The sequence below is a fragment of the Coregonus lavaretus genome, assembly GCF_964263955.1.
Source record: "Coregonus lavaretus genome assembly, contig: HAP1_SCAFFOLD_4633, whole genome shotgun sequence".
NCBI lineage: Eukaryota > Metazoa > Chordata > Actinopteri > Salmoniformes > Salmonidae > Coregonus > Coregonus lavaretus.
The window spans coordinates 19,805-35,137 of NW_028161646.1; the positions used below are offsets into that span (position 1 = coordinate 19,805).

Below are 15,333 nucleotides of genomic sequence, written 5' to 3' on the forward strand. Positions count from 1 at the left end.
TACTATTATGTATGCTATTGCCCCGACTGTTGATCTGGCTGTGACAAAACTACAGTCAGATTTTATAGCTATTTAGGAATCTCTTGCTGATTTAAAACTTCTGCTTAATACGGGCAAAATGAAATGCATGCTGTTTTTAAACTCTCGTAAGAATGTTTTAGATGAACTAAATGTTCGCTCATTAGATTGTTCTCCAATCGAACGTGTTCCCGCATATGCATACTAAGGTATTCTGATTTATATGGATTTGATGTTTAAAAAAAACATATAGATGAGCTGGTTAAGAAGCTAAGATTTAATGTTCGCTATTTTCTACAGAAACAGATGGTGCCTTTCTCTAAGCAGTAGGAAGCAGATTATTCAGTCAACCTTTTTATCTTGTTCTTGATTATGGTGATATTATTGAACAAAGTGCAGCTGCTGCTACTCTTAAACGTTTGGATGCCGTCTACCATAATGCCCTTTGTTTTGTTACAGATTACAGTTTTGATACTCACCACTGTATCAAAAGGTTAGCTAGATCTCTACATTACTCCTTTTTGTTTATAAGGCGCTACTTCATAAACCTCCATCTTATCTAACTTTGCTGTTGAAGTATAGACACCTGAGTTGCCTAACCCGTTCACAGGATTGGTTAACTCCTGAGGTTCCTAGGTAAATCTGCTTTTAGTTTTAAAGCACTGGAACAAAATTCAAAATACACTTCATCTTGATGTTCCAGTTCCGTTCGGGCCATTTCAAGTATTGATTGGGGACTTATTTGTGGAGGAATGTAACTGTTTTTCTGGGTGATTAGTGATGTTCTTTTGTGCTTCCCATGACTGTGTTTTTGTATTTTAATGTGTGTATATATATATATATATATATATATATATACACATATAAAATATATAATATATAAAAAAATATATAAATATAAATATATATATAAACTCAGCAAAAAAAGAATCTTCCTCTCACTGTCAACTGCGTTTATTTTCAGCAAACTTAACGCGTAAATATTTGTATGAACATAACAAGATTCAACAACTGAGACATAAACTGAACAAGTTCCACAGACATGTGACTGACAGAAATTGAATAATGTGTCCCAACAAAGGGGGGGGGGGGTCAAAATCAAAAGTAACAGTCAGTATCTGGTGTGGCCACCAGCCGCATTAAGTACTGCAGTGCATCTCCTCCTCATGGACTGCACCAGATTTGCCAGTTCTTGCTGTGAGATGTTACCGCACTCTTCCACCAAGGCATCTGCAAGTTCCCGGACATTTCTGGGGGGAATGGCCCTAGCCCTCACCCTCCGATCCAACAGGTCCCAGATGTGCTCAATGGGATTGAGATCCGGGCTCTTCGCTGGCCATGGCAGAACACTGACATTCTTGTTTTACAGTAAATCACGCACAGAACGAGCAGTATGGCTGGTGGCATTGTCATGCTGGAGGGTCATGTCAGGATGAGCCTGCAGGAAGGGTACCACATGAGGCAGGAGGATGTCTTCCCTGTACCGCACAGTGTTGAGATTGCCTGCAATGACAACAAGCTCAGTCCGATGATGCTGTGACACACCGCCCCAGACCATGACGGACCCTCCACCTCCAAATCGATCCCGCTCCAGAGTACAGGCCTCGGTGTAACGCTCATTCCTTCGACGATAAACGCAAATCCGACCATCACCCCTGGTGAGACAAAACCGCGACTCGTCAGTGAAGAGCACTTTTTGCAAGTCATGTCTGGTCCAGCGACGGTGGGTTTGTGCCCATAGGCGACGTTGTTGCCGGTGATGTCTGGTGATGACCTGCCTTACAACAGGCCTACAAGCCCTCAGTCCAGCCTCTCTCAGCCTATTGCGGACAGTCTGAGCACTGATGGAGGGATTGTGCGTTCCTGGTGTAACTCGGGCAGTTGTTGTTGCCATCCTGTACCTGTCCCGCAGGTGTGATGTTCGGATGTACCGATCCTGTGCAGGTGTTGTTACACGTGGTCTGCCACTGCGAGGACGATCAGCTGTCCGTCCTGTCTCCCTGTAGCGCTGTCTTAGGCGTCTCACAGTACGGACATTGCAATTTATTGCCCTCATCTGCAGTCCTCATGCCTCCTTGCAGCATGCCTAAGGCACGTTCACGCAGATGAGCAGGGACCCTGGGCATCTTTCTTTTGGTGTTTTTCAGAGTCAGTAGAAAGGCCTCTTTAGTGTCCTAAGTTTTCATAACTGTGACCTTAATTGCCTACCGTCTGTATATAGTTAGTGTCTTAGCGACTGTTCCACAGGTGCATGTTCATTAACTGTTTATGGTTCATTGAACAAGCATGGGAAACAGTGTTTAAATCTTTTACAATGAAGATTTGTGAAGTTATTTGGATTTTTACGAATTATCTTTGAAAGACAGGGTCATGAAAAAGGGACGTTTCTATTTTTGCTGAGTTTATACAGTATCTCACAAAAGTGAGTACACCCCTCACATTTTTGTAAATATTTGAGTATATCTTTTCATGTGACAACACTGAAGTAATGACACTTTGCTACAATGTAAAGTAGTGAGTGTACAGCTTGTACAACAGTGTAAATTTTCTGTCCCCTCAAAATAACACAACACACAGCCATTAATGTCTAAACCGCTGGCAACAAAAGTGAGTACACCCCTAAGTGAAAATGTCCAAATTGGGCCCAACGTGTCAATATTTTGTGTGGCCACCATCATTTTCCAGCACTGCCTTAACCCTCTTGGGCATGGAGTTCACCAGAGCTTCACAGGTTGCCACTGGAGTCCTCTTCCACTCCTCCATGATGACATCACGGAGCTGGTGGATGTTAGAGACCTTGCACTCCTCCACCTAACATTTGAGGATGCCCCACAGATGCTCAATAGGGTTTAGGTCTGGAGACATACTTGGCCAGTCCATCACCTTTACCCTCAGCTTCTTTAGCAAGGCAGTGGTCGTCTTGGAGGTGTGTTTGGGGTCGTTATCATGTTGGAATACTGCCCTGCGGCCCAGTCTCCGAAGGGAGGGGATCATGCTCTGCTTCAGTATGTGACAGTACATGTTGGCATTCATGGTTCCCTCAATGAACTGTAGCTCCCCAGTGCCGGCAGCACTCATGCAGCCCCATACCATGACACTCCCAACACCATGCTTGACTGTAGGCAAGACACACTTGTCTTTGTACTCCTCACCTGGTTGCCACCACACACGCTTGACACCATCTGAACCAAATAAGTGTATCTTGGTCTCATCAGACCACAGGACATGGTTCCAGTAATCCATGTCCTTAGTCTGTTTGTCTTCAGCAAACTGTTTGAATAAGCTTCCTTCTGGGACGACAGCCATGCAGACCAATTTGATGCAGTGTGCGGCGTATGGTCTGAGCACTGACAGGCTGACCCCCCACCCCTTCAACCTCTGCAGCAATGCTGGCAGCACTCATACGTCTATTTCCCAAAGACAACCTCTGGATATGTCGCTGAGCACGTGCACTCAACTTCTTTGGTCGACCATGGCGAGGCCTGTTCTGAGTGGAACCTGTCCTGTTAAACCGCTGTATGGTCTTGGCCACCGTGCTGCAGCTCAGTTTCAGGGTCTTGGCAATCTTCTTATAGCCCAGGCCATCTTTATGTAGAGCAACAATTCTTTTTTTCAGATCCTCAGAGAGTTCTTTGCCATGAGGTGCCATGTTGAACTTCCAGTGACCAGTATGAGGGAGTGTGAGAATTGAACACACCTGCTCCCCATTCACACCTGAGACCTTGTAACACTAACGAGTCACATGACACCAGGGAGGAAAAATGGCTAATTGGGCCCAATTTGAACATTTTCACTTAGGGGTGTACTCACTTTTGTTGCCAGCGGTTTAGACATTAATGGCTGTGTGTTGAGTTATTTTGAGGGGACAGCAAATTTACACTGTTATACAAGCTGTACACTCACTACTTTACATTGTAGCAAAGTGTCATTTCTTCAGTGTTGTCACATGAAAAGATATACTCAAATATTTACAAAAATGTGAGGGGTGTACTCACATTTGTGAGATACTGTATATATATATATATATATATACAGTCATGGCCAAAATTGTTGGCACCCCTGAAATTTTTCCAGAAAATGAAGTATTTCTCACAGAAAAGTATTGAAATTACACATGTTTTGCTATGCACATGTTTATTTCCTTTGTGTGTATTGGAATAACACAAAAAAAACAGGAAAAAAGCAAATTTGACATAATTTCACACAAAACTCAAAAAATGGGCCGGACAAAATGATTGGCACCCTTAACTTAATATTTAGTTGCACACCCTTTGGAAAAAATAACTGAAATCAGTCGCTTCCTATAACCATCAATAAGCTTCTTACACCTCTCACCCGGAATTTTGGACCACTCTTCTTTTGCAAACTGCTCCAGGTCTCTCATATTGGATGGGTGCCTTTTCCCAACAGCAATTTTAAGATCTCTCCACAGGTGTTCAATGGGATTAAGATCTGGACTCATTGCTGGCCACTTCAGAACTCTCCAGCGCTTTGTTGCCATCCATTTCTGGGTGCTTTTTGAAGTATGTTTGGGGTCATTGTCCTGCTGGAAGACCCATGATCTCGGACGCAAACCCAGCTTTCTGACACTGGGCCCTACATTGCGACCCAAAATCCTTTGGTAATCCTCAGATTTCATGATGCCTTGCACACAGTCAAGGCACCCAGTGCCAGAGGCAGCAAAACAACCCCAAAACATCTTTGAACCTCCACCATATTTGACTGTAGGTACTGTGTTCTTTTCTTTGAAGGCTTCATTACATTTTCGGTAAACAGTAGAACGATGTGCTTTACCAAAAAGCTCTATCTTGGTCTCATCTGTCCATAAGACGTTCTCCCAGAAGGAATTTGGCTTACTCATGTACATTTTGGCAAACTGTAGTCTTGCTTTTTTATGTCTCTGTGTCAGCAGTGGGGTCCTCCTGGGTCTCCTGCCATAGCGTTTCATTTCATTCAAATTTCGACGTATAGTTCGCGCTGACACTGATGCACCCTGAGCCTGCAGGACAGCTTGAATTTCTTTGGAACTTGTTTGGGGCTGCTTATCCACCATCCGGACTATCCTGCGTTGCAACCTTTCATCAATTTTTCTCTTCCGTCCACGTCCAGGGAGATTAGCTACAGTGCCATGGGTTGCAAACTTCTTGATCATGTTGCGCACTGTGGACAAAGGAACATCTAGATCTCTGGAGATGGACTTGTAACCTTGAGATTGTTGATATTTTTCCACAATTTTGGTTCTCAAGTCCTCAGACAGTTCTCTTTTCCTCTTTCTGTTCTCCATGCTTAGTGTGGCACACACAGAAACACAATGCAAAGACTGAGTCAACTTCTCTCCTTTTTATCTGCTTTCAGGTGTGATTTTTAGATTGCCCACACCTGTTACTTGCCCCAGGTGAGTTTAAAGGAGCATCACATGCTTGGAACAAACTTATTTATCCACAATTTTGAAAGGGTGCCAATAACTTTGTCCGGCCCATTTTTTTAGTTTTGTGTGAAATTATGTCAAATTTGCTTTTTTCCTGTTTTTTTTTGTGTTATTCCAATACACACAAAGGAAATAAACATGTGCATAGCAAAACATGTGTAATTTCAATACTTTTCTGTGAGAAATACTTCATTTTCTGGAAAAATTTCAGGGGTGCCAACAATTTTGGCCATGACTGTATATATATATATATATATATATATATATATATATATATATATACAGTCCCAGTCAAAGGTTTGGACACACCAACTCATTCAAGGGTTTTTCTAAATGTTACTATTTTTTACATTTACAATAGTGAAGACATCAAAACTATGAAATAACACATATGGAATCATGTCGTAAACAAATCAAAATATATTTTATTTTTGAGATTCTTCAAATAGCCACCCTTTGACTTAATGACAGCTTTGCACACTCTTGGCATTCTCTCAACCAGCTTCACCTGGAATATTTTTCCAACAGTGTTGAAGGACTTCCCACATATGCTGAGCACCTGTTGGCTGCTTTTCCTTCACTCTGCAGTCCGACTCATCCCAAACCATCTCAATTTGGTTGAAGTTGGGGGATTGTGGAGGCCAGGTCATCTGATGCAGCACTCCATCACTCTCCTTGGTCAAATAGCCCTTACACAGCCTGGAGGTGTGTTGGGTCATTGTCCTTTTGAAAAACAAATGACAGTCCCACTAAACCCAAACCAGATGGGATGGCGTATTGCTGCAGAATGCTGTGGTAGCCATGCTGGTTATGTGTGCCTTGAATTCTATATAAAATCAGTCAGTGTCACCAGTAAAGCACCCCCACACCATAACACCTCCTCTTCCATGCTTTACGGTGGGAAATACACATGCGGAGATCATCCGTTCACCCACACACCACGTCTCACAAAGACACAGCGGTTGGAACCAAAAATCTCCAATTTGGACTCCAGACCAAAGGACAAATTTCCACCGGTCTAATGTCCATTGCTTGGGTTTTTGGCCCAAGCATTATTATTGGTGTCCTTTAGTGGTGGTTTCTTTGCAGCAATTCGACCATGAAGGCCTGATTCACGCAGTCTCCTCTGAACAGTTGATATTGAGATGTGTCTGTTACTTGAACTCTGTGAAGCATTTATTTGGGCTGCAATTTCTGAGGCTGGCAACTCTAATGAACTTATGCTCTACAGCAGAGGTAACTCTGGGTCTTCCTTTCCTGTGGCGGTCCTCATGAGAGCCAGTTTCATCATAGCGCTTGAAGGTTTCTGCGACTGCACTTGAAGAAACTTTAAAAGTTTTTGAAATGTTCCGTATTGACTGACCTTCATGTCTTAAAGTAATGATGGACCGTTGTTTCTCTTTGCTTATTTGAGCTGTTCTTGCCATAACATGGACTTGGTATTTTACCTAATAGGGCTATCTTCAGTATACACCCCACCCCACACACAAAATAACTTTTAAGAAGGCACACCTGTTAATTGAAATGCATTCCAGGAGACTACCTCATGAAGCTGGTTGAGAGAATGCCACAAGTGTGCAAAGCTGTCATCAAGGCAAAGGGTGGCTACTTTGAAGAATCTCAAAAATAAAATATATTTTGATTTGTTTAACACTTATTTTGGTTACTACATGATTCCATATGTGTTATTTCATAGTTTTGATGTCTTAACTATTTTGACAATTTAGAAAATAATAAGGCCGAGCACCAGGCGGTGATGCAACCAGTCAGGATGCTCTCGATGGTGCAGCTGTAGAACCTTTAGAGGATCTGAAGACCCATGCCAAATCTTTTGTCTCCTTAGGGGGAATAGGTTTTGTCGTGCCCTCTTCATGACTGTCTTGGTGTGCTTGGACCATGTTAGTTTGTTGGTGATGTGGACACCAAGGAACTTGAAGCTCTCAACCTGCTCCACTACAGCCCCGTTGATGAGAATGGGGGCGTGCTCGGTCCTCTTCTTCCAGTCATTTCCTTTGTCTTGATCACATTGAGGGAGAGGTTGTTGTCCTGGCACCACACAGCCAGGTCTCTGACCTCCTCCCTATAGGCTGTCTCGTCGTTGTCGGTGATCAGGCCTACCACTGTTGTGTCATCGGCAAACTTAATGATGGTGTTGGAGTCGTGCCTGGCCACACAGTCATGAGTGAACAGGGAATACAGGAGGGGACTGAGCACACATCCCTGAGGGGCCCCCGTGTTGAGGATCAGCGTGGTGGAAGTGTTGTTACCTGCCCTTACCACCTGGGGGCGGCCCGTCAGGAAGTTCAGGATCCAGTTGCAGAGAGACGTGTTTAGTCCCAGGGTCCTTAGCTTAGTGTTGAGATTTGAGGGCAGTATGGTGTTGAACGCTGAGCTGTAGTCAATGAATAGCATTCTCACATAGGTGTTCCTTTTGTCCAGGTGTGAAAGGGCAGTCCAGGTGTGGAGCGCAATAGAGATTGCATCATCTGTGGATCTGTTGGGGCGATCTGCAAATTGGAGTGGGTCTAGGGTTTTTGGGATAATGGTGTTGATGTGAGCCATGACCAGCCTTTCAAAGCACTTCATGGCTACAGACGTGAGTGCTACGGGTCGGTAGACATTTAGGCAGGTTACCTTAGTGTTCTTGGGCACAGGGACTATGGTGGTCTGCTTGAAACATGTTGATATTACAGACTCAGACAGGGAGAGGTTGAAGATGTCAGTGAAGACACTTGCCAGTTGGTCAGTGCATGCTCGTAGTACACGTTCTGGTAATCCGTCTGGCCCTGCGGCCTTGTGAATGTTGACCTGTTTAAAGGTCTTACTCACATCGGCTACAGAGAGTGTGATCACACAGTCATCCGGAACAGCTGATGCTCTCATGCATGTTTCAGTGTTACTTGCCTTGAAGCGAGAATATAAGTAATTTAGCTCGTCTGGTAGGCTCGTGTCACTGGGCAGCTTGTGGCTGTGCTTCCCTTTGTAGTCTGTAATAGTTTGCAAGCCCTGCCAAATCCGACGAGCGTTGGAGGCCGGTGTAGTACGATTCGATCTTAGTCCTGTATTGACTCTTTGCCTGTTTGATGGTTCGTCGGAGGGCATAGCGGGATTTCTTATAAGCTTCCGGGTTAGAGTCCCGCTCCTTGAAAGTGGCAGCTCTACCCTTTAGCTCAGTGCGGATGTTGCCTGTAATCCATTGCTTCTGGTTGGGGTATGTACGTACAGTCACTGTGCGGATGACGTCATCGATGCAGTTATTGATGAAGCCAGTGACTGATGTGGTGTACTCCTCAATGCCATCGGAAGAATCCCGGAACATATTCCAGTCTGTGCTAGCAAAACAGTCCTGTAGCTTAGCATCTGCTTCATCTGACCACTTTTTTATTGACCGAGTCACTGGTGCTTCCTGCTTTAGTTTTTGCTTGTAAGCAGGAATCAGGAGGATAGAATTATGGTCAGCTTTTCCAAATGGAGGGCGAGGGAGAGCTTTGTATGCGTCTCTGTGTGTGGAGTAAAGGTGGTCTAGAGTTTTTTTCCCTCTTGTTGCACATTTAACATGCTGGTAGAAATGAGGTAAAACGGATTTAAGTTTCCCTGCATTAAAGTCCCCGGCCACTAGGAGCGCCGCCTCTGGATGAGCGTTTTCCTGTTTGCTTATGGCCGTATACAGTTCATTGAGTGCGGTCTTAGTGCCAGCATCGGTTTGTGGTGGTAAATAGACAGCTACGAAAAATATAGATGAAAACTCTCTTGGTAGATAGTGTGGTCTACAGCTTATCATGAGATACTCTACCTCAGGCGAGCAAAAACCTGTAGCCTTCCTTTAGAGTTGTGTCTGGGGAGAACAGAACATGGCTGAGGTACCTGATGATCTTCTTGTCCTTCCTGCGACACCTGGTGTTGTAGGTGTCCTGGAGGGCAGGCAGTGTGCACCCAATGGTGCGTTTGGCTGAGCGTACCACATTCTGTGTAGAAACTTGCGGTCCCCGGCGGTGTAGTTGCCGTACCGGGCTGTAATGCAGCATTACAGTAGGCTCTCGACGGTGCTCCTGTAGAACACTGAGGGCCCTCGGGGACAGGACACATTTCTTCAGCCTCCTGAGGTTGAAGAGTCGCTGTCGTGCCTTCTTCACCACGGTGTCCGTGTGGTTTTACCATTTCAGCTCATCGGATATTAAATATATGAAAAAAAAGCATTTTGCAGTGACACAATTCTAAAGGAAGGCTACAGCAAATAAATACTGTTTGCGATTCACAAATGATTATTTTGATTCCCATGATTCGATTCAACACTATTTAACCGAACCTCAAATACTACAATTGCGAAGCACCTCATTCAATTTGTCATGAAGAATAGTTTAAAAAGAATAGTTTCAAATGAATCACTATTTTATTTGTTAATTTGTACTATTTTGAGAAATGTGAAGAGGGGCATCCGTTATATAGTAAATTAAATTTGTATGGGCCTAAACAAGATCAATAGGAGAGCTTTTTGAGCTGTGTGTCTCATGTCTTCACTGTTCTTTCATGATGCACCTTGCCTCTCTGCTTCACCTTTCCTCTCTGCTGGACCTGATCTCTCTGCTGCACCCGACCTCTCTGCTGCACCCTACCTCTCTGCTGCACCCTACCTCTCTGCTGCACCCCACCTCTCTGCTGCACCCTACCTCTCTGCTGCACCCTACCTCTCTGCTGCACCCCACCTCTCTGCTGCACCCTACCTCTCTGCTGCACCCTACCTCTCTGCTGCACCCTACCTCTCTGCTGCACCTGACCTCTCTGCTGCCTATCAGCTATTCCTCTATGTTCTTGTGGAGTTATATAGAAAATGTGTGCATATTTGAATGATTTTATGTGTGGTATGATTGCTAGTTAACCTATTGCAGATCTGGACAAACGATCCATCTACCACTAATCTCACTATGGATAGAGGGTATGATAGAGTGGACTGGATACTAGGATAGAGGGTATGATAGAGTGGACTGGATACTAGGATAGAGGGTATGATAGAGTGGACTGGATACTAGGATAGAGGGTATGATAGAGTGGACTGGATACTAGGATAGAGGGTATGATAGAGTGGACTGGATACTAGGATAGAGGGTATGATAGAGTGGACTGGATACTAGGATAGAGGGTATGATAGAGCGGACTGGATACTAGGATAGAGGGTATGATAGAGTGGACTGGATACTAGGATAGAGGGTATGATAGAGTGGACTGGATACTAGGATAGAGGGTATGATAGAGTGGACTGGATACTAGGATAGAGGGTATGATAGAGTGGACTGGATACTAGGATAGAGGGTATGATAGAGTGGACTGGATACTAAGCGTGCAGAAGAACTAAGTACCAAAACACCTTGATAGGGGAGGTGCCTGCAAGCGGATGAGGAAATGTGGCTATATGGAGGAAATTATCTAGTAAAACATGCAAAATGGGTAATGTAAACAACAACAAAAAATGCACTACCCTCCTGTTCCCAATTTTTTAAAAATCACATAACCCTCCCCAAAGCAAAAAATAAGTTAGAAAACCCTTCCCTATTTTTGGACGAGACCCCATTTTTCACTCTTAGAAAAGCCCAGACAATGGTGGTTGTAATAAAGACATTGATTGGTTGGTTGATTGGTACATACTGTGTAGCCCTGGTGGATGGTAGCGTGAGCCTGCTAGTTGGATGAACGTGGGGAGGACAAAGGGAACGTCTTTCCCACCCGGGGGGAGTTTAGAGAGGAGATAGTCCTCCGTTACCCCTAGACCCTTCCTGGGGTCACCTGAGATGGCTCTGGCAGGGGGCATCTTCATCATTATCACTACAGAGTAGGACATGAATAGATCAGTTAATATATACTGGACAAAAATATAAACGCTATACGCAACAATTTCAATTATTTTACTGAGTTACAGTTCATTTAAGGAAATCAGTCAATTGAAATAAATAAATTAGGCCCTAATCTATAGATTTCACATGACTGGGCATAGGCCCACCCACTGGGGAGCCAGGCCCAGCCAATCAGAATGCGTTTTCCCCCACAAAAGGGCTTTATTACAGACAGAAATACTCCTCAGTTTCATCAGCTGTCCGGGTGGCTGATCTCAGACGATCCCACAGGTGAAGAAGCCAGATGTGGAGGTCCTGGGCTGGCGTGGTTACACGTGGTCTGCAGTTGTGAGGCCGGTTGGACGTACTGCCAAATTCTCTAAAACGACGTTGGAGGCGGCTTATGGTAGAGAAATGAACATTCAATTCTCTGGCAACAGCTCTGGTGGACATTCCTGCAGTCAGCATGCCAATTGCATGCTCCCTCAAAACATGAGACATCTGTGGCATTGTGTTGTGTGACAAAACTTCACATTTTAGAATAGCCTTTTATTGTCCCCGGCACAAGGTGCACCTGTGTAATGATCATGCTGTTTAATCAGCTTCTTGATATGCCACACCAGTTAGGTGGATGGATTATCTTGGCAAAGGAGAAATGCTCACTAACAGGGATGTAAACAAATGTATGCTCAAAATGTGAGAGAAATAAGCTTTTCGTGCGTATGGAACATTTCTGGGATCTTTTATTTCAGCTCATGAAACATGGGACCAATACTTTACATGTTGCATTTATATTTTTGTAAAGTTAACAATTTACCTTGCTGTTTGATTGCCTTGTCCTTGTCTAAGAAGCTTTTGCAGCAGTTCTTGATGCATTCCATTGCGATGCTGTGATACGGTTCCAATCAGAGTCGACAATAAAGCAGAGAGCAACATTCATCACTGGACAGGAGGCAAATTACCTCTGACAGTTTCTCATAATTACATTCTGATTAATTTATAACTGACTTTTTTTTTTAACCACAGAATAGTGAAATTAATAGACAGTAGTCAGCTATCGGTCGATCTTATGATGAGAATAGATCAATATCTAGAAAATATTGTACCAGTAAGATTCCTATAACAATAAGCATCTATTATAATATCACAATAACCGGATCAACCAAACAAAACAACTTCTAAATACCTGCAAAGCGGTTATCCCTCCTGGAATAAGCAGAACTTCTATCTTTCTCTAGAGAACAGGTGGAATAGTGGGAAATCTCCAAGGCTGTGTGTTCTGGTAAACCTCCACTGGAACCATAGAATAGTGTTGGGTCCTAGTGCCTTTTAACTACAGTGCTGGTTGGTGTGTCCACACACTCTCTCTCTCTCTCTCTCTCTCTCTCTCTCCCACACACTCTCTCTCTCTCTCCCACACACACTCTCGGTCTCAAGGGGAATGCCCTTCAACAAGACATTCTCGGAATAGCACCACAAGCTTCCTTCTCTGAACAAAGTAAACAATAAACAAGGAGATTCTAAAGTGCTTCCTTAAGAGAGAATCCGCAATAGTCTTAAACTTTATCTCTCTATATATGTACAGTGCATTTTTTAGGCTACCCTTATCACAAGTGACCTCATTTGACCACTAATAAAGTTCTTATTCCAAAATACACATGACAGTTATATAACAATAATACATTTGACCAGATATAGCGTTCAGGTCTAGTACAATGTTTTGTCTGACTAGGCTCACTTGTAGAACTAACAGGTTGTTACTGAAGGGGAATGAATTAAATCTGCCAAAGACTTTTAAACAAAAACACAAAATACAAAACAGAACTGACCATTGTTTTTGTTCATGGCAAACGTTGCAAAATTAAACGCATTATCAGAATTAATGTCATACGTTTTACTCAAAAGACAATATTCGACGGAAATGTATCTTGTTCAATCCGTAGTGCATCTGAGGGGCACCGTTGACAAATGATTGTCTCAAAATGTAATATGTGTAACTCTTGATTAGGGCACAGTGACGTCCAGTCACCAGCCGATGTACAGTGGGGAAAAAAAGTATTTAGTCAGCCACCAATTGTGCAAGTTCTCCCACTTAAAAAGATGAGAGAGGCCTGTAATTTTCATCATAGGTACACGTCAACTATGACAGACAAATTGAGAAGTATTTTTCCAGAAGATCACATTGCAGGATTTTTAATGAATTTATTTGCAAATTATGGTGGAAAATAAGTATTTGGTCACCTACAAACAAGCAAGATTTCTGGCTCTCACAGACCTGTAACTTCTTCTTTAAGAGGCTCCTCTGTCCTCCACTCGTTACCTGTATTAATGGCACCTGTTTGAACTTGTTATCAGTATAAAAGACACCTGTCCACAACCTCAAACAGTCACACTCCAAACTCCACTATGGCCAAGACCAAAGAGCTGTCAAAGGACACCAGAAACACAATTGTAGACCTGCACCAGGCTGGGAAGACTGAATCTGCAATAGGTAAGCAGCTTGGTTTGAAGAAATCAACTGTGGGAGCAATTATTAGGAAATGGAAGACATACAAGACCACTGATAATCTCCCTCGATCTGGGGCTCCACGCAAGATCTCACCCCGTGGGGTCAAATGATCACAAGAACGGTGAGCAAAAATCCCAGAACCACACGGGGGGACCTAGTGAATGACTTGCAGAGAGCTGGGACCAAAGTAACAAAGCCTACCATCAGTAACACACTACGCCGCCAGGGACTCAAATCCTGCAGTGCGAGACGTGTCCCCCTGCTTAAGCCAGAACATGATCAGGCCCATCTCAAGTTTGCTAGAGTGCATTTGGATGATCCAGAAGAGGATTGGGAGAATGTCATATGGTCAGATGAAACCAAAATAGAACTTTTTGGTAAAAACTCAACTTGTCGTGTTTGGAGGACAAAGAATGCTGAGTTGCATCCAAAGAACACCATACCTACTGTGAAGCATGGGGGTGGAAACATCATGCTTTGGGGCTGTTTTTCTGCAAAGGGACCAGGACGACTGATCCGTGTAAAGGAAAGAATGAATGGGGCCATGTATCGTGAGATTTTGAGTGAAAACCTCCTTCCATCAGCAAGGGCATTGAAGATGAAACGTGGCTGGGTCTTTCAGCATGACAATGATCCCAAACACACCGCCCGGGCAATGAAGGAGTGGCTTCGTAAGAAGCATTTCAAGGTCCTGGAGTGGCCTAGCCAGTCTCCAGATCTCAACCCCATAGAAAATCTTTGGAGGGAGTTGAAAGTCCGTGTTGCCCAGCGACAGCCCCAAAACATCACTGCTCTAGAGGAGATCTGCATGGAGGAATGGGCCAAAATACCAGCAACAGTGTGTGAAAACCTTGTGAAGACTTACAGAAAACGTTTGACCTGTGTCATTGCCAACAAAGGGTATATAACAAAGTATTGAGAAACTTTTGTTATTGACCAAATACTTATTTTCCACCATAATTTGCAAATAAATTCATTAAAAATCCCACAATGTGATTTTCTGGATTTTTTTTTCTCATTTTGTCTGTCATAGTTGACGTGTACCTATGATGAAAATTACAGACCTCTCTCATCTTTTTAAGTGGGAGAACTTGCACAATTGGTGGCTGACTAAATACTTTTTTCCCCCACTGTAGCTCTTGATTAGGACACAGTGACGTCCAGTCACCAGCCGATGTAGCTCTTGATTAGGACACAGTGACGTCCAGTCACCAGCCGATGTAGCTCTTGATTAGGACACAGTGACGTCCAGTCACCAGCCGATGTAGCTCTTGATTAGGACACAGTGACGTCCAGTCACCAGCTGAGATGTAGCTCTTGATTAGGACACAGTGACGTCCAGTCACCAGCCGATGTAGCTCTTGATTAGGACACAGTGACGTCCAGTCACCAGCTGAGATGTAGCTCTTGATTAGGACACAGTGACGTCCAGTCACCAGCTGAGATGTAGCTCTTGATTAGGACACAGTGACGTCCAGTCACCAGCCGATGTAGCTCTTGATTAGGACACAGTGACGTCCAGTCACCAGCCGATGTAGCTCTTGATTAGGACA

At 43.8% G+C, this 15,333-nt stretch overlaps 1 protein-coding gene across 1 annotated transcript in view; it reads right to left on the reverse strand.

The window, feature by feature from the left end:
• The window catches only part of LOC311120296 (fibulin-5-like), a gene marked incomplete at both ends in the record, with an annotated part of 31,346 nt that extends 19,194 nt beyond the window's left edge, over window positions 1-12,152 (reverse strand). The window contains 2 exons of the mRNA XM_084194922.1: window positions 11,087-11,263; window positions 12,089-12,152. Of these exons, the coding sequence (XP_084051048.1) occupies window positions 11,087-11,263; window positions 12,089-12,152 (241 nt within the window). The remainder of the gene's footprint in view (window positions 1-11,086; window positions 11,264-12,088) is intronic.
• Window positions 12,153-15,333: the final 3,181 nt, after the last annotated feature.